At 41.0% G+C, this 24,531-nt stretch overlaps 1 protein-coding gene across 2 annotated transcripts in view; it reads left to right on the top strand.

Annotated features, from left to right (window-relative positions):
- The window catches only part of ESAM (endothelial cell adhesion molecule), a 135,940-nt gene that overhangs the window by 59,983 nt on the left and 51,426 nt on the right, over positions 1–24,531 (top strand). Inside the window, exon 1 of one of the 2 annotated variants that reach the window (XM_075604299.1) lies at positions 14,563–14,615. The exons of the other annotated variant lie outside the window; for it this stretch is intronic. Within the exon in view, the coding sequence (XP_075460414.1) occupies positions 14,588–14,615 (28 nt within the window). The 5' untranslated portion in view covers positions 14,563–14,587. Of the gene's footprint in view, positions 1–14,562; positions 14,616–24,531 lie in introns of those variants that run through there. 2 annotated transcript variants of the gene reach the window in all.

Raw genomic sequence — 24,531 nt, 5'->3', positions numbered from 1 at the left:
GTGTGTGGGGGGGGGGGGGTCAGTGGATCTGTGTTTGTGGGGGGGTCAGTGGCTCTGTGTGTGTGTGTTTGTGGGTCAGTGGCTCTGTGTGTGTGTGTGTGTGTGGGTCAGTGGCTCTGTGTGTGTGTGGGTCAGTGGCTCCTTGTGTGTGGGTCAGTGGCTCCTTGTGTGTGGGTATGTGGGTCAGGGGCCCCGAGTGTGTCGGTGTGTGGGTCAGTGGCTCTGTGTGTGGGTCAGTGGCTCCTTGTGTGTGGGTGTTATCGGTCAGTGGCTCTGTGTGTGTGGGTCAGTGGCTCTGTGTGTGTGGGTCAGTGGCTCTGTGTGTGTGGGTCAGTGGCTCCGTGTGTGGGTCAGTGGCTCTGTGTGTGTGTGTGTGTGTGTGTGTGTGTGTGTTATGGGTCAGTGGCTCTGTGTGTGTGGGTCAGTGGCTCCGTGTGTGTGGGTGTGTGGGTCAGTGGCTCTATGTGTAGGTCAGTGACTCTGTGTGGAGATAACATTTTTTTAGATCTATTTATTATATATTTATCTTGCCTTTGGCTGTATCCTCCCCTCCAAATTCCGTTAACATGGCTGCGCGACGTCATGTAATGCACATTGCCATAACAACGAGCCCCTCCGTGACGTCACGCGGCATCAAGTTGACATGACAACGGGACGCATTATGGCGCCGAGGCATCACGGGATGCCACATTGTCATGGCAACATGTCACCACCTGACGTCAGTGTCTCGTTGTCATGGCAATGGGGTGCGTCATGTGATATAATTTGTTCTATAAATAATTTTTTAATGTGTCCCGGTTTTTCATTTTGAAAATCTGGTCACCCTAGGTATAAGACAGAAAATACAGACGAGCAAAAAATATAATTAATGAAAAACGATGAACAATAAAGACCAATGAATATAGTCAGGGCAATGACAACATCAATAACCGAGGAAAAATGAGCAAGGAAAGGGGGGTAGAAGAAAAAATGCATGACAAAAATAAAGTTTTAAATGAAGCATCCCAGTCTAAAATCCTCATTTAAGCCATATAGAGACATGGTCCTAAGGTCATAGATGGCTTTGGCCTCCAATTGTAGCAACAGTCTGTTACGGTCCCCACCACGGGTAGATATGTTGGCTTGCAGGATCGGCATACATTTAAGTGACGAGAGACTGTGTCGATTTTGTTTGAAATGTCTTGCCACCGGAAGAAGTTTGAGGTCATCCTCAGTGTTTTGGTCCAAAAGTGCCTTTCAGATTGTTGACCTGTGCACAGCCATGCGTTCCTTAAGCATACGGCTCGTTTTGCACTTGTTACATATATATATATATATATATATATATATATATATATATATATATATATATATAGATCCCATCATGCGTGCATGAACTGCGTGTCTTATTATCACTCTGGAACCTGCACTCTCTATGATCCCTTATCCAATCTCCTGCACCTCAGCGCCTCCCCGTTAGTGGTGATGTCACTACCAAGATGGCCGCTGGGGATTTTCACAATCAACACAAATTCGCTGGATCACCCTACGCATTTCCTGAAGATCTCTCACTTCCTCAGGGGCTTCTATTCCATGCTGTGGGATCCTAGAGGTCCACGAGGTGGTTCTAGCTATACCTGATTGGGTTATATGTGTTTACTGCAGCAAGCACAAATGTGAGTGCAATTGTTTACCACTAAATTAGTTGTGCGTGCGTGTTTGCATTGAAATTTTTGTTCTGTTGTTGCACCTCAGACTAATATTTTTTGTGTGATTTTTTTTGCCTCCAGTAGTGGTTAGTATAGTTTTTTAAACTTTAACATATAGTGATAGGATTTGATCAAATGAAATGTTGGTCTTGATGCAAATCAGTTGCATCTCAGATATTTAATGATATATATACTGTACAGAAGCAAGTCATTTTTCGATATGCAGGGCCAGTAGCAAATCTCTCTGTAGACCAGATGCATTTATCTTATATAGGCAATTAAACCTAACGTTTATGTAAATGAACGTCAGATTATTCATAAGGCATAATCACTATAGAGAATAGTGTAACGTTAACCCATTGCTACTTCTTGAAATAACACATGGTTAAAATTTTCAGGCGAGAGAGAGAGCGATATCCATGGGGGTAGGGAGAGATCCGTCCAAATTAGCCTATATCCTACGCATCTTGGTCATATTCCTTTCTGTGCACAGGTATCTCTTCATGGACAGTATTGTACTGTATAAAGCTTTTACTTACTTTTATATTTTATGCTGAAAATTTTCGAGGAAACTTTACTTCAGAAAAGTTTCTAATACTAATAAAAAAAATCCACAACAAAATCCCAGCATAATAATTCACATTTTCCTTTTATGAGCATGTGTGAATAACTGCTAGCACAAATTCACATATAAAACAACATATGCTAATCTTCATTTGTGGTATAATCAAGATTCCAAAAATTTATTTCAAATTGTTACAGCATTACTACAAAACGAATCAGGAAATCACATTTTTCTTTCAATTTTCAGATAATTTTTGAACAACATTTTTTTCTCTTTTGAAAACAAACTGCACTTTTAGCATTTATCATTGGAATAGTATATTTTACATTCTTTCTTATGCATTGTTTGGTTGTCCTTGCCTTTTGAAATCTGTTAAAAATTGCAGGAAAAGGGCAAGACGATAAACAGGAAACACAGGAAACATCTGAAGTAAGTCCTTGGAGTATAAAGCAATCTTAAGGTCTTGTAGCAGCTAGTGTTACCTCACACATATGACATTTTCTTAACAATTACAGTGTCCTTATGAAGTTCAATAAACATTACAGGCCATAGTAACTAAGCGGTGATATGCTATTAGAAACCTTCCATTGCCAAAATAAACCATGGCTCATATTTACAGTACTGATCAGTCTGCCATAAGACACTTTCTAGTACTGGAAAATACCTTATAGCTTATTGACTTGAGTCAGCTTTAAGATGTCTTAATGGAGTAGGTAGAAGAACATTGTTCAAATATAGTGCTCTAGTGACAAGATTTGTAATAAACAATAATTTCTTGATTGAAGGTCATAGGCTGGGTTTAAGGTATATATAAATGAGTGAGGTATATATGGGTGAGTATATGTGTCTGAGACCTGAATAAATGTCCTGGTGAGTGTGGGTAATGGAGATATATGAGCCCCACCCCCTCACTGCCAATGTGGACTGGTACTGACAACTTGTAATAACACCAATAAAATACCTCTATGTACTGTTTAAGGTACAAACTCACGTGACCTTGCCCATTGTGCCTTCTGGAATGCGTGCTTCTGCCAGTTGAGATGATTCAGGTAGCCACAAGTGTAGAAATGCAGTGCACAGCAAGGAACTGGATCCACGGGACAGCTGCAGTTTGATAAAAATAAAGTTCTTTATTGAAAAAACATGGTGCAGACAGACATGGGTGCAGGGAAAAAAGCCTCTGTCTCTAACGCGTTTCACGCCTGTGTGGCGCTTCGTCGGAGAGTACAGTTAGGTGTGCCATACTAGCCCTCTTATAGTGGTCCCAATTAGCTAAATTTGGAACCTCCGTGAAAATTCATAAACCGGAAGTGACGCGGCTATCTCGGTACACCGGAAGTGACGTGTCGCAATGCGCGAGTCACTGTTGTTTACCGGCTGACTTTGCCTTATTATGCACATCATCTAACCTCTTGGGGAGACTGACAGGGTAAATAGCAATGGAGTTTAAAGTCAAACCGGATGATATATGGGTGCTTTACCAAACCGGAAGTGACGTATCGCTATTTGTTTACATGCTGGCTAGGTAGTCATAGCGACATGTACACAAACCCTGAGGGAGGAAAAAATAGATAATAAAATGAGGGAAAGTGAATCTGGGCCATATTGTCTTTAACTTGATATACCTCTCATCTCTTACGTTAAAAGGCATGTTGTGAGATTAGGTGGTCTTGGTGCCAGAATGTCCATTGCATTCTAGAGCTGCAAATATGGCGCATCAAAAAGGGTTAAAAGTTCAGTGCTACTTAGAACCACAATAAACTGTTGGAAAAGATGGCCTAAATCACTAAAATGTTGAAACTTTAAAAAAAAAAATTAAGTGTAAGTATTATAAAAATAATAATAATTTGTGAATTTAAAGCAGTCACCTCACTTCTAATTTACTCAGATATACAGTTGTGTGAAAAAGAAAGTACACCCTCTTTGAATTCTATGGTTTTACATATCAGGACATAATAACAATCATCTGTTCCTTAGCAGGACTTAAAATTAGGTAAATACAACCTCAGATGAACAACAACAACAACACATGACATATTACATTGTGTCATGATTTATTTAACAAAAATGAGACTGAGACTGTATCAGCCTATAGGCTTTACGAACCCTCCCTCTATCACACATAGAGTTTGGGTTATACTATTAACCTGGAAATATCGGAATTGCATTAGCATATTATATATTTGGGTTCCCAAGTAACTCAATAGGTACATACCTATAAGATCCGAGCTCTCATACTAACCTAGCCTTTTATTGCGTCGTTTTTGTGATGTTCATATATTTTTGTTTGTCCACCTATATTTTATGTAGCATACCTTAATAAAGGTTACATTTTAAGATTATAATCCATTCATCCACCATAGGAATTGAGTGCTATATACAGGGGCTCTTTTTCCTGCTTAGGCAAGTATTGTTTATTGGTGTATCCTTCGCTCCTAGCACCGCTCTACTTAACAGGCTGTAGCAAGAGCTCTGATTCCCTCCTCTCTCCCCCCCCCCCCTTATTGATCCACTGAATTTATTTTCAGGTATCGATCACCCACATACAGTATAAAGAAGAGACTGAACTGTTTTATATTTACTGAAATGTCTTTTTCCAATCTAAACTATATTGCTAAGCGTAAAAACCTTAAAGTATGAATTATTCATGATCAAAACCTATTTAGTTGGAATTTTGCTAAAAAATATATGAATTTATACTTGTATGAATAAAAATATATTTTAAATATAGTACTTTAAGGCTATTGTAAACATCTATCTCATTGTATCTTATTTTGTAAACGTTTAAAAAGATTATTAGATGTTTGTAACATTGATTATGGTATCAATGTAATATTTTATTATGTTTTATCCAAAGTGCGCTCTTATATTTTCATTATGCTGTGAGTTTGTTGATCAAAAAATAATCTGTTCAACATTTTGTGCCCAACTAAACACTAAGCAGACAGCTCCATTGTAGTATAAAAATATTTTTTATATGACATCACAGGTATACTATACACACACTAGGACCTAAGAAGCCATTATTTCCATGACATTCCATATATAAATGTTCCTCTTCCACGTTGATCACATTTGTGACTTCATAGGGTGGCTAGATGGTTCACAGATCATTCTGATGCCTTTAGTACATGCTGGTATAGTATATCACAGTCATACAGCATGCTGGAATTGCAGCAAATAATTAACTAGAAATAGCCATGTTAGTCCAGTTGTGATAGATCACAGCCAGATCATTCCATAAATGACTTAAAAATCCAAATCCTCAATGGAATGTTTTAAAGCACTCAATAACGGAAAACCTTTGAACTCAAAATGATAATACACTTTGACACGAAAACAAGAGGACTTAATGCTGATATTGGGTTTTTAACCCACTAGCATAATTTTTTGCAAATGTTTCTCCCCGCCTCTCTGTGAATTTTACAATTACCCCCCTCTATCCACCTGCATCTCCACCCCCTGCACTCTGCTGATGAATGTGCTGTATGGTCCTGTGTCTCACTATCCATTTCATCAATTTATTGCCCTGTCGGTTTATTCCTTCTCTATATCATCTGCCTTAGATGGCTATTTTGTTTTCCTTTTTTTACATCTGTGTTAAGCTTATGGAATGTTTGTAAATCAGTATTGCTGACCCGAGGAAGAGAGAACGCTGGTAAAACTTGTGTTATATCTATTGCTAGTCCAAGTAAAAAAGATATCACCTCATGTTTTCTGTCTCAAATAAGAGAAACAGAGAGCTTTTCTGGGACCCAGGACGACAGTTTCTACTGGTCCCCAAATAACCCCCCCTCCACCCCCCCAGTGTTGGCGGCCTTGCAAGACTCCCCCTCCATCTCCCACACCCATCTCTCCCTTCTCCCACCCACCTCTCTCGCTTCCACTCCCTTACCGACACCCAGTGTCGGCAGCCTTGCGAGTCCACCCCCTCTCTGTCTCTCCCACCCACCTCTTACTCCCCTACACCTCTCTCCCACATGTCCGACCCCTTTCTTACCCCTCCCACCTCTAACCCCCACCTCTTTCTCTCTTGCCCCCACCTCTCTCACACACATAACCCCCCTGCACATCACCCCCCCCCCCTCTGCACATAACCCCCCCCCCTCTGCACATCACACACTCCCCCTCCCTGCACATCACACACATTTCCCCCCAGCACATCATACACATCATCCCCCCCGCACATCACACACATTACACCCCCTGCACATCACACATACATCAGCCCCATAATACTCCCCTGCACATCACACACACATAATACCCCCCTCCACATCTCCTCTCACCCCCTGCACATCCTATCTCCTCTCCCCCTGCACATCACATCTCCTCTCCCCCCCTGCACAACATATCTCCTCTCCCCCTGCACATCACATCTCCTCTCCCCCTGCACATCACATCTCCTCTCCCACTGCACATCACATCTCCTAACCCCCTACACAGCATATCTCCTCTCCCCCCTGCACATCACATCTCCTTTCCCCCTGCACATCACATCTCCTCTCCCACTGCACATCACATCTCCTAACCCCCTACACAGCATATCTCCTCTCCCCCTGCACATCACATCTCCTAACCCCCTACACAGCATATCTCCTCTCCCCCTGCACATCACATATCCTCTCCCCCCTACACAGCATATCTCCTCTCCCCCATGCACATCACATCTCTCCCCCTGCACATCACATCTCCCTCCCTGCACATCCCATCTCATCTCCCCCCCTGCACATCCCATCTCATCTCCCCCCTGCACATCCCATCTTATCCCCCCTAACAGCATATCTTCTCTCCCCCTGCACATCCCATCTGCTCTCCCCCCCTGCACATCACATCTCCTACTCACATAGCACATTCATAAGTGGGTTGTGATATTTAATCTCATTTGTATCTACCAAAAAAGTGACCATTTAGCATTAAATAACCCTTGTGATACAAATAAGGTTAACTTATAGAAACGTCATAGCTTAGAACAGTGGTTTTAAAACTTTTTTTGGTTAGGGAACCCCAGAATTCAATTTTGAATTTCTGGGGAACCCCTACCCTCGCCCCCTGTCTCTTATCCCCCCGTTGCCCTGTCTCTCCGCCCCCATAACTCCCCCCCATCTCTCTCCCCCCTCCCGTCACCCCTGTCTCTCTCCCCCCTCACAAGAATTCACACACTCTCCCTCTTACACACACACATACACACACACACTCTCCCTCTAAAACACATACACTCACATTACACTCTCCCACTTACACACACACTCTCCCACTTACACACACACTCTCCCCCCCACAAACACTCTGACCTCCTGTCAGGACCCATTCAGGAGTGAAGCACTTGGAATGTGTTCCCTCTCCTCTTCCCCCTCTCCATCCCTGCAAGCGCGCACACTGACCGGAGCAGGCAGAGGGAAGAATAGCAGTGAGCTGCCCGCTGCTTAGCTCAGGAGCCGTCGGGTCACTGCTGCTTGGGGTGCTGCTGTGCCGCCAGTCCTGGGACAGCTGGGAGAGTTGTCCCGGCTCTCCCCCTCTGGCGGCCGCGGAACCCCTGAGGGCTTAGATGCTAACACATGAGTTACCGTTGTTTTAAATAGGGCTACATTATATATATATATATATATAACACCACTATTAAGGTTATGGTGGGTAAAAAAAGTGACTAAAACCCTCCACAGTAAAGCATAAAGCAACTGTAAATATTCCTGTATATTCATTTGCATGTCTTAGACAGGTCTGCAACCCTGTCTTTCACCATTATCACCCAGCAAACAGCACTTCCACTGCAGCAAGGGATTCTGGGAAATTACATGCAAATGAGCACACAGTGTCACTTTTTGCCTCAAAAACCATTTTTAACATGGTTCCCTACAGGCTTAAGCTTGCTGCATGGTCACAGCTTTGTATATATATATATATATATATATACATATATATATATATATATATATATATATAGTGAAGAACAATAGGCACTCTGTCTGGTTAAATCAATGAATTGGGTGCAAATTCTGTATGGTACAAATAGGCAATACGATACCGTTTGAAGACAAATATCAGAGGCAGCACTCCAGGTAAGTAGCCAAAAGAAATTGTATTAACAAGACATCTTTCCAACGTTTCGGTCCACGTGTGGGACCTTTCGCAAGGTGATGTGATTACTGCTCAGTGTTACTTTCTACAGCTGGAGAGAAGTACTTTCTCAGTGAGCTGGCCATTGGATTTTGCACATTACATGCATTAGGTTGTGCCTATTTACACACACCTTATAAGGTAAGCTGTCTGCTCAGTGTTATTTTTTACATCTTGAGAGAATTATTAATCTACAATTTATTCCTCATTCTGGGAGTTGATTATATCTTTCTCTCACAGGCTTCATTTTTTGAGTACTGATTTGATATTATTATTATGTTATAGGCATCTGTTTTCTCTATGTGCTGAGTTCTACATATTTTTACTCTAGCACTTTGGATATTAATTATTGCATTGTATGATCTTGTGCCTTTCATGTCATATTACTATACAGGATTGGTGACTACAGTGTTAGTTCACCCTCCCTACACATCAGTGTTGTCTGCAGTGCTCGTGTCAGGGGTCCACGCCATATTGTAATTATTCTGCACTGTTTTTTTTAATGTTTATGTGTCAACTAATAAATTGTTATTTTTCATTGTTGGTACACCTGAGTGCTCTTAGCGGGTTTCTTTTTTCTCTTGCTGTTCAATTACTATTGGCCCGTGAGCACCGCTGGACATGGTAATTATACCGTTATATACCGGCTTATGGTGACTGTTTAAATTATCAGAGTAGATGCGAGGTTACTCTTTTTCTTTGTGTGTATATATATATATCGTTAAATAACGTTAATGTGAGTAATAACTTCTGCTACATCTGTAGCCCAGTGTGCTGTTTTTTAAAAAATGGAAAAGACCAGCTCCATGTAAGACCAATCTGATCTAACAACAATGATATATTTAATACATTAAACCTATATTATTAACACACTGAACATATACAATAGATAAGTAGAAGAATTGTGTAATAATTTGTGTCTGCCATTTTTCCTTCACTTGTACAGGCATACCCCGGTTTAAGGACACTCACTTTAAGTACACTCGCGAGTAAGTACATCTCGCTCAATAGGCAAACGGCAGCTCACGCATGCGCCTGTCAGCACGTCCTGAACAGTAATACCGGCTCCCTACCTGTACCAAAGCTGTGCACAAGCGGGGAGACTATAGAGCCTGTTATACATGCGTTATTTACATCAGTTATGCACGTATATGATGATTGCAGTACCGTACATGCATCGATAAGTGGGAAAAGGTAGTGCTTCACTTTAAGTACATTTTCGCTTTACATACATGCTCCGGTCCCATTGTGTATGTTAATGCGGGGTATGCCTGTATTTACCACTGGAATTCTGAAAAGGTGTTGATTGTCAATCTACTGTAGGTGATCATTTCCCCTGCCTGTTGGAAAGCCAATAAGTACTGTAATGGGACAGGATAGGTAAGAGATAAAGCACTCTTCTGAAAACCTCAGATTTCCATGTTTATAAACATTTTCTAGATAAATCACCTGCAGGATACAATTGGCATTCGTTCAGTTTGGTTCTACATAGGACTACACCTTAAAAAACATTGTTTATCTACTCTTTGGAGCAAAAGAAACTGGTTATTCCCATGTAAGAGTTTTATAAAGACCTTAAATTATTGTGGTGCTATATTTTTATAATGGGATTAAGTACAGTATTGTTCATTTGGGTGTGACATGGTCTCTGCCTCAGGGAATTATAGCTATTTATACCACTACAAATTCTATTAGTTTCCACAGGTTTGCATTCATCCCATTAGTCACTGTTTGTTTAGGTGGAGATTGCGTTGTTCAAACATCTTTTGTAGATGCTTAAAGCTATTGTGTACTTAATTAAAAAAACAAAAAAAACAACAATCTCACAAAAGCAAGGCTTCCTGAGGAGATGTTACTAAGAAAGCAACAGGAAATGTTTCTATTTAAAGATTATAATTGTATAGTAGAATTGCAAATCATTTCAAAATAAACAAATTATATTACATTGATTCAACATTTCAAAAATGTTTTCAAACATCAATATATTTGCAATAGCTTTGTGTTTCAATAATTAATTAAAGGGGATGCCACTAATTTGGCTATATATATATATATATATATATTTATATATATATATATATATATATATATATATATATATATACACGGTGGTTGACAAATCACCAAAAAATCTACTCGCCACACAAAAAAATCTACTCGCCACCTAGTACCAAACGTGTGCTGCTTGGGCAAATATTTACTCGCCAGGGGGTTAAATCCACTCGCCCGGGGCGAGCAAATGTATAGGTTTGTCGAACACTGTATATATATATATATATATATATATATATATATATATATATATATATATATACAAAGAAAAAACCTCCTATGGTGAAGTATGTCTTTATAAGGTATAAACCAACACAATTAAAACACCAGAATGGACCCTCACAAACGTGTCTATGTAAGTGCACATATGTAGAGAAAAACCTGGCTCCTCCGTCCCATGTCCCGATCTCGGCACACCTCCATCTGTCCTCTGCTCTCCTCTCCACGAACCTCAGATCTTCCGGATAGTGTCCTGGTGAAGTCACTGGGGACTACGGATGCTACGGTGGGCCTAAAAAAACATGTTTTTCTCAGATTGTTGATTTGCTTTGTCAGGGTCTATTAACATTTAGGGGCCTATTCTAGTAGCCTTGATAAAATCTCACGTTTGGCATGTTACCGCCTGAGGTTTTGTCAGGTTAGTTATCACGGTATTCAGAAAGAATCTGAAGCCATGTGATGGCAAAATGACCAAAACGTACGATGAGCAGCGATGTCATCTCAGCCTCCCTCAAAATGTCTCACCCGTGCGATCTGCTGTGATCATGCCCAGCTGCATAGAGAGCTGCACAGAGAGAAAGCTGCCTCTCCCTGCACATATCTCGCAGGGTTTTTATACAAATGTTAATACTAGTGTGCGTGAGCAGGGGGTCTTCTTCTCTCTTCTCTCTTCTTCTCTCTATATATATCACTGCGGTCGGTGAGGGTATTATCTTAGAGATTCTGACGTCATTCCTAATGAGCTATAGAAAATAACTGAGGCGCTCCCTCTAGTATATATAAAAATAAACAATCATAAAAATATGCACCGAAAACCAAATGGTATTATACTGGCCCTGTAATAGGATGCTGCTCGACCAAAAAGGGTCCTCCCTTGATCCTTGTAGAACGATAAAGGTGACGGTGAGCGAAAGAAAATATATAAAATATATAAAAACATTTATTAGTAGTGATAATTTCCTCAAAGATGTTAATAAAACAATGATAATATGATAGAACAGTAGAACAATGCTCTGTAGATGGGGATAAAATATGAATATATAGAGACTGTACTCACACGGCCGTGTGTGAGACTAACTCACATAAGATTGTTCTTTGTTCACTGACTGTGCCTCCTTTCGCCAGTGGATTGCTCGTCTCTCGGTCACTTGGTATCATGCGTATGCAGACACCCAGCATCCTTGCATTGGATCCACAAAGATGATATAAACTTTGCAATTTATTAGTTAAAAAGTAAGAGTATTCAATAACTCACATGTACAAAACATGTCTGGTACAGGTAGCCACTCCAGTACAGTTCGATCCTGCTTCCGCGTCCGGTAGACAGGACTGTAGGCGGAACGCTTTGTCTTTCGATGGACAAAAAGCTACACATCCCAACTCGGAACTACGCGTTTCGCAAACAACGTTACTTTGTCAGGTTGAGGAACTGAGTATAGGAGTATGTGACTTCACACGCTATAGGATACTCAAGACTTGATTTGTACATTTAAAAGACATATTGCACTATTTTTGTGTTTTCTATTTTTAAAAAATATACATTTGCGCTCCCCAAGACGAACAGACAAGCACCATTTAAAATTAGATTTCTGTGCACAAACTGTGCACCAAAACAACTTGTTTGCGATACTTAGTACATATTTATTTATTTATCAAATGTTTTACCAGGAAGTAATACATTGAGAGATACCTCTTGTTTTCAAGTATGTCAGGGGCATAGAGTTATGATGGCAAATACATGGTTACAAATACATAGTTACATTAAGTGAACCGGGTTATATACATTACATAAAAATAGAGAAAAGATGTGACGCATCACCATCCAGTTGATGGTGATACGTCGCAACTTTTCTCTATTTTTGTTCTTGCTACTTGGCGGATTCGCACACTGAGGATTTCTGTAACTTTGATAACTTTATGGATCCAAGGACACCTCGCGCAGCAACATGTGAGATACATTGTGTCGTTTAACAGCTTGTTTACCAGAATAAAGGGGGCTAAGACTGCATACTCAATAAGTTTAAGAAGAAATCTCTGCGCTGTTTATATCCTGGATGGTGCATACTCTCATAGAGAGAAAGCCCAGGTAAGCGTTCTCTTCGCTCATGATTAGCCCCATACCCTTATGTCTCTTATGCTGTACAGGTGCGCTGACGAGTATTATAAAACTTGCCTTAAACTTGCCTTGGAAAATCTGGAGCTATCACCAACAAGATCCAGGTACATGCTGGGTACATGCTACAGCATTTCAGTGGCATTTCTGCAGAGACTAATGGCCCATCGGATTAACACAGCAGGGGTCCCTGGCAGTCCCATTCAGTTTGAATAGGACTGCCAGGGACCCCGCTGTTAATCCGATGGGCCATTAGTCTGTCTGCAGAAATGTCACTGAAATGTTGCAGCATGTACCCAGCATGTATCTGGGTCTTGTTGGTGATTGCCCCAGATTTGTTTTAGAATACTCGTCGGCACTACAGTATTTGGACTATTTAAAGGAATACTCTATCAATAAGAATTTTAAAGAAATTATTAAGAAAATATGTTATTTCTAAAAAAAAAAAAATCTTTGTTGTCAAAATACTCTTGAGCCCCAAATACTGTTTTGGGACTTTCACATAATGGTGAAAGGCATGGTTGCAGACCTGTCTAGGACATGTAAATGTGCTCACAAGTGATATTCATTATTGGCTATATGTTAACGGTGGTTTGTTGTCACCACTTTCACCCACCATAACTTAAAAGGTGTATGGTAAACCTACCCAGCCTTGAAAATTGCAAAGCCAGTACAACCAACCTCACACTGATGAGACCCATAAAGATTGAAACAGCTATCTGTGAGTGGTTTGACTGGCTCTGCATCTAATCCCATGCCATGCTTAAAAGCTGTATGAACAGCAGAGCATTTGCTTAGAAGGGTTCCATCTAAAATGGATTTCAGGCAAAAGGTGACACATTGTGTATCCATTTGCATGTCATTTCGTAGAATCCCTTGCTGCAGTGGAAGCACTGTATGCTAGGTGATAATGGTGAAAGGCAGTGTTGCAGACCTGTCTGACATGTGAATGTGCTCACAAGTGATATTCTTTATTGGCTATATTATACATTATATACACATAGGCCCCTATGTGTTGAACAATACTTTGCACAGCCCAAGACCCCCGTCCCACCGGTTTACACCTCTAATTATCATTATTGGCTCTCCGATATGGACAGGATAGGGTAATGGCTCCTTTGCTTGTCTTCTAGTCCGCTTCTTAAACATTGGCATTACATCCACTTTCTCCCAATCTTGCGAAACTGGATTTGTCATGTCTGAATCCTTCAGTGTTAAGTATAATGGTCCAGCTTTGATTGCGTGCATACAATTATTGTCAGATGTTTTATTTCCCTTGAATTTTCCACATTTCTGTTGCAATGTTTCCTGTTATCCAAATATCCGAAAATAGGGTAGGGTGTTCTTTTTTAGGGATAGCTTTGTTAATGCCTAAACTTTGGTAAAGAAATGTGTTTTATAGTGCTGCTCTCTCATTATCACCAATTACATCCTTTCCCATCTATCTCATTGTGAACGGGTATAGTATATTTTCTAAATATTTAGCTATTAATAAACCTAAAGAGACAGTTATCCTTACATATTTCTTTCTGCCTAATTGAGGGAAGAAATTTAGAATGAACAGTAAGATTTGACAAGTGAACTATACACTACCGACTTTGGGCCTTTTCAAATAAAATAAAAAAATAACAGCTAGGAAAAAATAAGGCTAGTAATATGTTTTAAAGCATTAAAGCTCCATTTTTAGCTTATTGGTGGTCCCCCGGTTCTGGAGATATTTGTATTTTTTTGTGCCAGTTTTAAAAGAAAAAAATATGGTGGCGGACAACAAACACGATAAGCATATTGTTTCCCCAGTTTGCCTGGAGCCGGTCCAACCCAGGCTCACAGCTGATGAACACCAGCAGATACCCCGGTTCAGGTAAGATTAAATAACATAAATCATACTAGGTATTCCTGCTATAAAGGGCGCATTACATGGAGCTCACTTTGAAAATAGGTCATTATTGCGGGATACTGCACCTTAAAAGAACTTCTGGGGATTACTCTTGCTGTCTACTGCCGTATTGTTTATAGCCATATTAAGCTTATTAGATATACAGTATTAATATTTAATTATACAATTGTTATAATGTTCCCATAAATTAACTTTGGAAGGACTTTAAGGTAAAGTTATCCTAATGCCATATATGCTTTGTCTTTGCAGTCATTATAAAAAGTAGCACTCTTTTTTATTATTTTAAAATAAGGTAAATATAAAAAAAAATAAAGGTAATGCATATTAAAAGATCCTGGAATTTCTATGTGCCTTGCTTTGAGTTTGATGTTAATGTACCAGGATGTAAACTAAGCAGCACAGTGGAATTTTGTAACCTAGAGGCAAATATATAAATGGTAATGGGTAGATAATGGATGTTCTTTTCCAAGCATGCCATTGAACTTAATGCTTAACTTCAGTACATGGAACCATCAATGTATTGTTGATGCATAATAAAGTAAAGGCTGTGGTAAAGCCATCAATACAACTCTTTATTTTAACAAATATTGATTTAAAAAATGATCTATTGATCTTGATCAAACACCAAAAGAGGTTTTAATTTTGTTTGAATTGATGAAAATTACAGTTAATTGTGTAAGTTTTGTAACATTCCAATTTAGTAATTATTTTTAAGAATAAAAGGGGGCATATATTAATGACTATGTAAAAATGTGTAAACACAGAAAGTTGCAACAAGAGATTGGGGACAAACAATTTAATCTTGCAAAATGGTAAAATAGAAGAATATCTACACTTTATGTGTACAATGTGTATACTTTCTGTGTATACACAGCTATATAGTGATGATGCAGCTTTATGTATGACATACATTTCATAGTGAAAGTCCTTCATTATTTTCCTCATTCACTCCAAGCACTATATAAAGAAAAAGAAAACAAAGCGCAAAAAAACTCTCATAGTGTAGTATGTCAATATTTATATTGTATAAAAAATGTAAGGGACGTACGTACAAAAACAATATTAGTAAAAGCAGTGGGTTTAAAAACCGTGTATGGCCCGGATGGATCCACGATCTGCTGCTGCAGGGTCCGAATCAGCCCAATGGTGAAAGGTTAGCTGGGGTCGTCTCCTCTTGGCGGATGCAAACTTCCGTGGTAGCTGTAGAAGCACCCCTCTCCGTATTTAGTCATCCATGAGATATATATCCTATAAATATTATTTGTGTAAAATACATCCATCACGGTAGACCAGGTCTCTTAACACATTTATATTTCTGGGATCAGCTAATAGGCAAAACAAGGAAGTGAAATAAAATAAGGTTTATTTGGATAAAACGTCTGAAATACAACAAAACACAAAATACAGAAATGTACACACTTACTGTATTGGGACCTGTGACGGGGTTATCCAGCATTGTTAGAATTCCTCACAGGTGGAGGCGCTGTCACCCCAGGCTCCCTTCAGTGGAGGATCAGGCCTCCTGTGAGCCTACATGTAACAGCGCACCACACATATTCACCCTAGACATGGGGGGAATGGGGCTACACATACATATCAAGTTAACTAGTACTTCTCCACCATTTGATGTGAATTTCCTAGTCAAGTTGGCTTATGCCAGTACAGTTGACTCAAATAAACACGAAGGAAAATAATGGCGGGAGATTTTGATTGATTTCAGTAAAATATGTATGCTAGGTAGGTCTTCCTATTATTCCATATAACTACTGCCCACTGTCATAACAATGAAAAACTCAGATATACACTATGGCCCATATTTACTATTACAGATGAAACTGCCGGTTCTGGCCCAATGTTTGAGGAAAATGCCTGAGCATCTCATGGACACTCCTCTAGATAGTCCATAGCTGGCTGTAATATCCCACTGGATTGGATATCCTACCGGGCTGTACCTGTCTGTAAGAGACGCGCAGCAGATAGACTGAATCAGTCACTCCTTGAGAAAGCGCCACTATGGCCTGAAATGCGTGGGAGGAAGCTTTCTGCTCTGAGATTGACACATTTTTATATGTCTCAATAAAGCCTCTGCATATTATGCCAGTATCCCAGCAGCCATGTTAAAATTCTCCCACGTCACGGCCCACGTGATCGGGAGATTTAAACAAAGCAGAGGGATACTGGCACCCCATAACGGGGCCTGTAACTCGGGAACCAGAAGGTCCCCGGACCTGAAATCAATGCGATTGAGCTTTAGAGACCCTCTGCTACAATAATATGTTATTAAAATAAAAGCCACACGTTCGCCTGTTAGAGTGACTGATTTAGTCTCTCTCTTAGTGCACGTCTCTTACAGACCGGTGCAGCCCAGTAGGATTCACACTGTACCAGTCCCATTAAAACGCAGGGACCCCACTGTGTTAATCGAATGAACCATTAGTCTGGCCACGGGAATCTCACGGCTACAGAGAGGATATCGTGCGGGACCTGCAAGGCAAAAGGTCCAGAACCGGCAGTTTCATCTGTATGTCATAGAGTATATATTGACATAGGACACCTTCCTGACTAGAAAACGCCTTACAATGCATTCAAGTAAATGCGCTGTAAAGTGTATTTTAGCTCCAAAATGTTTCTTATGGCATATAACTGCTTAATAAATATGGCCCTATATAGGATGCAAATTACTCTATTTGCGTCGTTAGTTTAACTCCATTACACTAGGGGAAAACAGAACATTTGACTCTTTCTAGTTAAACCCTGTAGCCAAGTCATGACTGATACTGATCTTTTACAAAGTACTGGAATTAATGAACGATACAAGGACAAATGCACCAAAAACACATCACAATCCTTTCACCATTGCTTTTGAGGAACCAGAAATAAACATACTATATCTAACAGGAGTTATTTACTAAAGTTTGGTAACAGCTACCACACTTCAAAGAACAATTCTCATAGTGATTTGATGGGTCGTACGAATGTAACACTATTTCCGGATATCAGAACATAACAGGAAGGGAGATAAAATGATAATCCAATTGACGTTTTTCCGGGTACTGAAATGCTTCTTTCAAGATTATATATTGAGACTTGAAGTTGAAGGAACTTCCAGAGATGGAGGGCAATGTGTGAAAAAGACTTCAGAGAACTTCAGTCAGATAAATATGAAAGGACACTACTTTTAGCAGATATAAGCATAAGTATAGTAAGAGATTAAAGCCGAGCTGTACTGTAAGCAGAAACAGAGGGATGTACTGTAAAGCCTTCAAACAGATTAATAAAAATGTAATTATTTCACTGTGAATCACAAGAGCAAATAAACACAGCTAGAGTCTGAGGGCCAGATTTAATATACTCTGAAGGCGATGTTTAATGCCCAAGTATTACTATACAATTCTTTATTCGTTTCTTTGGCATTTAAGTGGTGTGTACTGTAGTTAGGGTAGTTTTATGGTGTTAGGGCTATTAACCTCATTGTAGCCATATGCATGCACTGTGCATGACATCCTGACAACTGGTTACTAAGGGGTTCATAGACACAGATGTATGCCTCTTTTCACATGTAAGTACAGTATATATATATCCCTGACATTGTTCAATTGACAAAGGTGAAGCTAAATCTCAAGGCTTTCACCAACTTGTCCATTGCCAATTCCTGTTAATTAGCTGTGCCTTCGCTGTTGGCTGATGGATATAAAGTTCTTATTAAATGCAGTGAGTTTTCAATTTGAAAAGTTTCAGAATGTGAAGCACATCTTCCAGCATTTATTTAAGTAATAATCCCTTGAAGATCAGGGCATTACTGGCCAATAATGCCCTGTTCTGAGGGGATTATTACTATTATAGGCTAAATGTAGGCTCATTTATTTTTTACATTTTTCATAAAAAGATAGACACCTTTGTAGTCATATTGATTTTTTATCAGCATGATTGTCTACATTCTTTTGCTTTAACGGCAAGTTTATTAAAAGAAAATTGTACATACACACAGCCCCCTCTATCTATATTATACACACACACACACACACACACACACACAAACACAAACACAAACACAAACACAAACACAAACACACACTCACACACATACACTGCAACCCCCTCTAAATACACAAACACACTCTGCAGTCTCACCAACACACTCTGAAGCCCCCCCTTCTCTACATCCAAAACACACACTGCAGCCCTCCTCCACCCACTACACTCACAACACACACACACATATACAACACACACAGCATCCCCCTCTACACCCACAAACACACACTGCAGCCCCCTATAAACCCACAAACTGCAGACACACACACACACACACACACACACACACACACACCAAAGCACACTCTGCAGCCCTCCTCCACCCTCTACACACACACACTGCAGCCCCCCTCTACACCCACAAAACACACGCAGATACACACACCAACAAAACAGACTGCTGCCCCCTATACATCCACAAAACACACACCAGCAGCCCCCCTCTACACCCACTGCAGCCCCCCTGTATCCCCCTGTAAAGCCACACACTAAAGAACACACTAACAAAACAATCTGCACCTCTCCTCCACCCACAAAACACACACTGAAGACACACACTGCAGCCCCCCCTCTACACCCACAAAACACCAAAACACACACACAGCAGTGTCACAAGAGACCAGAACTTTTAACACCTTAATTACCCAGATCCTTTGATTGAGCAAAGCGAGATATTAAATAAATTATGATTTATTTACAACATGAACATACACAGCTTGATCTACGAAATACTACGAAATAACACTTACTGGGACGGGGCAAAACTAAATAAAATGTTCCCGTAACGAACTTCACCGAAATAAAGTCTCTAGGCACCAATTCCCAGCAGCGGGGTTGGTGTGCAAAACAGAGCCGCGAAACAGTCTTCGGCTAGTGGGGCCGCTTGCAACCACTATTTCTCCGCCGAAAGTAATCTTTTCATTTTCCCGCTGTAGGATTGGTTACCAAGTCTTTAGTTCTTACGAACTCTTGAAGCAGGGGACAATTCTTTGTTCTGATGTTATAATCTTTGTCCCGCATGATGAATCTTAGGTGAATCTAACTCCCGATTGGCTGCAGGGACTTTTAAAAGCACCAAAGTCCTATCTCTATACTCTGCAGCCAATTGCTGTGTGGGAACCAAACATCACACCTATGGCAAGGTTGCCAGGGCTTCATGGAACCGGGAAAAGGGGCTTCAAGGTATGCCAAGGGCATGTGCAAACTTCACACCTGTCCCGCTTAGCATACCTAACCAGGCCCACTTCCCTGGCGACATCTTGTCTACCTTCCACCGGACATCTGACATATGCCAGGGGAACACTGTTAACATCTCTCCCTCCCCACCTAACACTTTAACATGCAGAATCTTTGTTAACTCCGGACCTGGTCAGACACTCTGGGACCATCCCCGCAGGGTGCCTTAGAAGTCTGTGGTTAAGTTATGCGTGACTCACTTGCAGGGATGTCCTGCCATATACCTTTTGATCAAGGTACTTGTGAATCAAGTGTTTCCGCTGCTCCGCCCGCCCGAATGTAAATTCCTTGACTCTTATAATTTTAATACACCTAAAAGATGGGGACTTTCATTCATGACTTTTCATAAAAGTCTATGAAAAGTAAACTATAACCGTTCTCATGATACACCGCCAGCCGCGCGCACAGCAAAAATCAAAGCGCTAGGACATTCCTAGCAGAAGTTATTTTACTGATTATACGCTATGCAGCAAGCTGCCGTGTTTTAAAAACTTTTTTCCTCTCTGCGGTTTGGCAGTGAAACACTGTTGCAATGCACACACATGCTACATAACTGATACATTACTTGTTACAACCCTTATACAGTTGCACTCAGTATTAATGTGGTCCCCTTATACCTAGCGGGACACGCACAGACAATTATAATACATTTACAGCACTGCAGCCAATACTGGGCTGCAGAGCGGACACTCCACATTTCCCCAATATGACTCAGGGGCACCCAGCCGGGCATAATACCTTTATTTACTGGCCTTGGTACCCCCCCCCCCACCATCACAAGCAGACACACACCAACAAAACAGACTCTGCTGCCCCCTCTACACCCGCACAACAAACACCAATAAAACACTCTGCTGTCACCCTTTACACCCACAACACAGACACACAAGCCTTTCCCCCCACTCTCCTGTGTGGAGCTCTCTTCAGGCAGGGTGGGGAGGGGTCAGTGCCTTGCTGCTGTCTCCTGTCCAATCACCTCCCCTCTCTAAGAGGTAATTTCACTCTTAGTGAATGAGAACTGAAAGCTGATTGGCTGAAAAACTTGGCAGTGTGCCAAAAATTCCGGGCCATTACTGATTGGATAATGCCCAGAATTTTAACCAGAATGCAGGGATTTCAATAATGCCTGGAATTTAACAGCTTTAGCCTATAATAAATATTAAACTGAATGAGACTGAAATGCTCTTTTTCAAAATAATAATACTGGACTTTGTGAAATACAGCTATGAATCATGTGATTTTAGCTTCTTTGACCAGAGCACAATGAACATTTTTTACGTTTATACCTTTTAAAACGCTAAACTTTTATAACACTTGGACCCAGGGCCAGGCAGTGAGAAGACGCGTGTAGAGCTGACAGCTGATCGAAAGCGCTCTTCCCAGCCTCAGAGGGGTCTGTTTATATCCACGGCATCACGGCCACAGTCTACCAGCTCACCTATGGGAGCATACTTACTTTGTGGCGGGGATCTTATCCCAATCTGCTTGTTTTGATTTGCCAAATGTGAGTGCAAATTTCTATATTGATTTTACATAAAAGTTATAACAGTCTGCACTATGTTTTGTGCCTCTCTTTCATCCTGCTAAGGTCCCATCACTCTGATCTGGGAGAGATTTGGATGTTCACCATATACCTCACAAAGATACCTTTACACACATGATTCCCTTGAGAAATCTGTAAGTAGAAATCTCATTGGGCTACTTTGTTCTAAGAACCACACCACTTGAACAGACATATTTGCACTATATGCTTGTGTTTGCTCTTTTTTATATATACCTGCATTCACCAGTATCCTGTAACCATGTATTTGATAAAGTTTTGTATTACTTTTTAGCACCGAAGTTGTGACACACAAAAAAATGTAAAATATAATCTTAGTACAAAGGCCTTAGTACAGGTTTTTCGCCTGATTGCAATACCATCTGGAAACGGACAGAAATTTAATCTCCCTCTGGTAACGAAAATAGAGCCTTCCCCCTTTCTTCTTCCAATCACCTGCAAAGCCATATTTTACCTACCTTTCATATCACACATAATTGCACATGTGGGTCTTAAAACTCAAGTCCTAGCAATATCCTACATGTGTTTTTTTTCTCCTTTTTGTACCTTAAAATGTTATTGATTTTCAAGACAAGGAATTATATACAATCCTTCCATTGTTTCAATTAACATCCAAATAAAATCATAACACACTAAGAACATAAATCCATGGGAGGAGGGAGGATGTGGCTCCTTCCCTTGTGTTGCTTATCCCTGTAAATTGATCGTACTTCCTGTTCACTCCCTGTGCGGCCTACGTTCACTTCCTGAACCCATCCAGCCTGTGCTGTAATATTTTCCCAGCTGTCAGCCGAGAACGCACCTCTGACTATCATAGCAGAATTGTGGTACCGTTCACTCCTGGGATGTCTGTCTGAGCCAGCCATGGTATCCAGACTTTTTGGAATTTGACGCCAATGTCATTAACTAATCTTGTTAATTTCTCCATCTGGCAAACATACCAAATTCTATTCCGAATTTTAGGAATTGTTGGAACTTCTTTTTGTTTTCACAATGCTACAATCTCGCACCTCGTTGCCGTTGCAAAATGAGCAACCAATTTACTCTCTACCCTGGCTAGACCTGGTGTTGGTCTATTTAGTAGGAACAGCCACGGGGTCAATGGAATTTTGAGGTCCAAAATCCTCTGAAGCCAATCCTTAATTTTCTCCCACAAAGGGGTGATCCAAGGGACAGCATATGCACCAGATCAGCTGATTCTCCACATTGATTCAGACACAATGGGGAGTATCCTGGGACAAAAATGGATAATTTAAGTGGAATAAGATACCATCTCATTAACACTTGATGCGCATTCTCCTTTAACATGGTACAGATTGAGCTTTTGGCTGCCGATACAAAAATCTCATCCCAGTCTTCATCTTCCAGCACCTCACCCAGGTCTTATTCCCCATGGGACATATAACTAAGCTTTAGGGTATAGTCGGGACCCGAACAGGTTACCTCCTTATACATTTGCGATTTAAGTCCACTTGTATCCGTTTCTAATAAACAGAGCTTTTCGAAGTTTGTCAATGGGGGACGGGAAGAATGTTTGTTATAAAATGCTCTGATCTGGAGGTATCTAAAGAATTCCGAATGGGGGATATTTTTTTTCAGATCTAATTTACTCAAATGTTTTGATACATCTGTTTCCCTCCAGATCTCTAAGTCTTGTGAATCCCTTCTGTTTCCAAATTGCAAAATCTGTACTATTCAAGCCCGAAGCAAACTCCGGATTACCCCATAGAGGGGCCATTAATGAATTTCTGGTTGCCAGAGAGCATTTAAATTTAGAGGCCTCCCAGATTGTCCATGAATTGGCCATCGAGGATAGCTGTTCTTTGATGGTTCTAACAACCGATTTTGGGGACCAAATCAGGTTGTCTAACTCTAAAGGAGAGCAGACTTCTTTTTCTAACTCCACCTACCTCTTCTGGCTACATGTGTTTTTTTTAATAAATCAGTTCTGTATTATGAGAAAATACTTGTAGCATTTTTGAAGTGAAACTTCTTTAGTGGCACCTAGTCAATTTTGGTGGGACAAAACTGGAGACGAAAATGTGAAACGGAAATGACATCACGTAACGGCCGCCGTTCCCCCCACACGCCCGCTGACATGCCGCGCATGAGCAGTAGTGATGGCGGCAACGGGCAGGGGGGTTATTGTGTGTGTGAGGCTGGGAGTGCGCGTAGGGGCTCGGGCAGCTGATGGTACCGGCGCCAAATCGGATCACAGACACGGGACAACGTTATCCGAATCTTTCCTCTGCGACGCTTTGAGCTCTGGAACATGGTAAATTCCCCAGACCGGGTCATTTACTGCCCTCAAGTACCCCCACCCCCGGGGCGGAGCGGGAACTACCCCGAGGCAAGACTGCACATACATCCCACCCCCTACTAAAATCCCCGGGACAGGAGAAAGTGGGTGGTGATACCCCGGTAAATACAAAGGGCAACACCATCTCGCTAATACCCCAGAGCCGAGAGAGCTGGAAGATATCATCCACCGACTTTTGTGTAACAAGATAACTCCGCAAATACACCACATGGGGCAGGAAAGAGACCAGATAATATGCAAATATCACTAATACCCCACGGGCAGGCTGATGGGGCACTCCAGATAATGGCATCCTAAATAATACTACAGCTTTAGGACACTAGTGTGGTCTTTTCTCTCCCCATCCCCACGACATACAGGAGGTGAACAAATCCAAAGTACCCGGGTGAAGGTTATTGGGGGTAACATGTTTATTTATTTATCAAATGGCAGCCTACGGGGTATCTAATCCACTTAACCAAATGACGTGAGTTAAACACCCTTTAGTTCGGAGCCAGCCCGTGTGTGACCTGATGCGCCAAAGCTAGTGAGATGTGGCTGGTTATGTACGGACATGAGGAATATCCCGCACATTGATTATTCATATCGAGCAATAGGTGAGATCCCGGGCCAGTCGCGCTTACAATGTAACCTCCCTGCGATCCGCACATATCTTGCAGAGATGCCCGGTTTGCTTTTTGTGCGTCTGGTCTCATCCAGTGTAAATAAATACAAAGCTCGTTTTAGAA

The sequence above is a fragment of the Ascaphus truei genome, chromosome 6, assembly GCF_040206685.1.
Source record: "Ascaphus truei isolate aAscTru1 chromosome 6, aAscTru1.hap1, whole genome shotgun sequence".
Taxonomy (NCBI): Eukaryota; Metazoa; Chordata; class Amphibia; order Anura; family Ascaphidae; genus Ascaphus; species Ascaphus truei.
The sequence above is the reverse complement of the archived record's forward strand: the minus strand, read 5'-3'. Positions and strand labels throughout refer to the sequence as shown.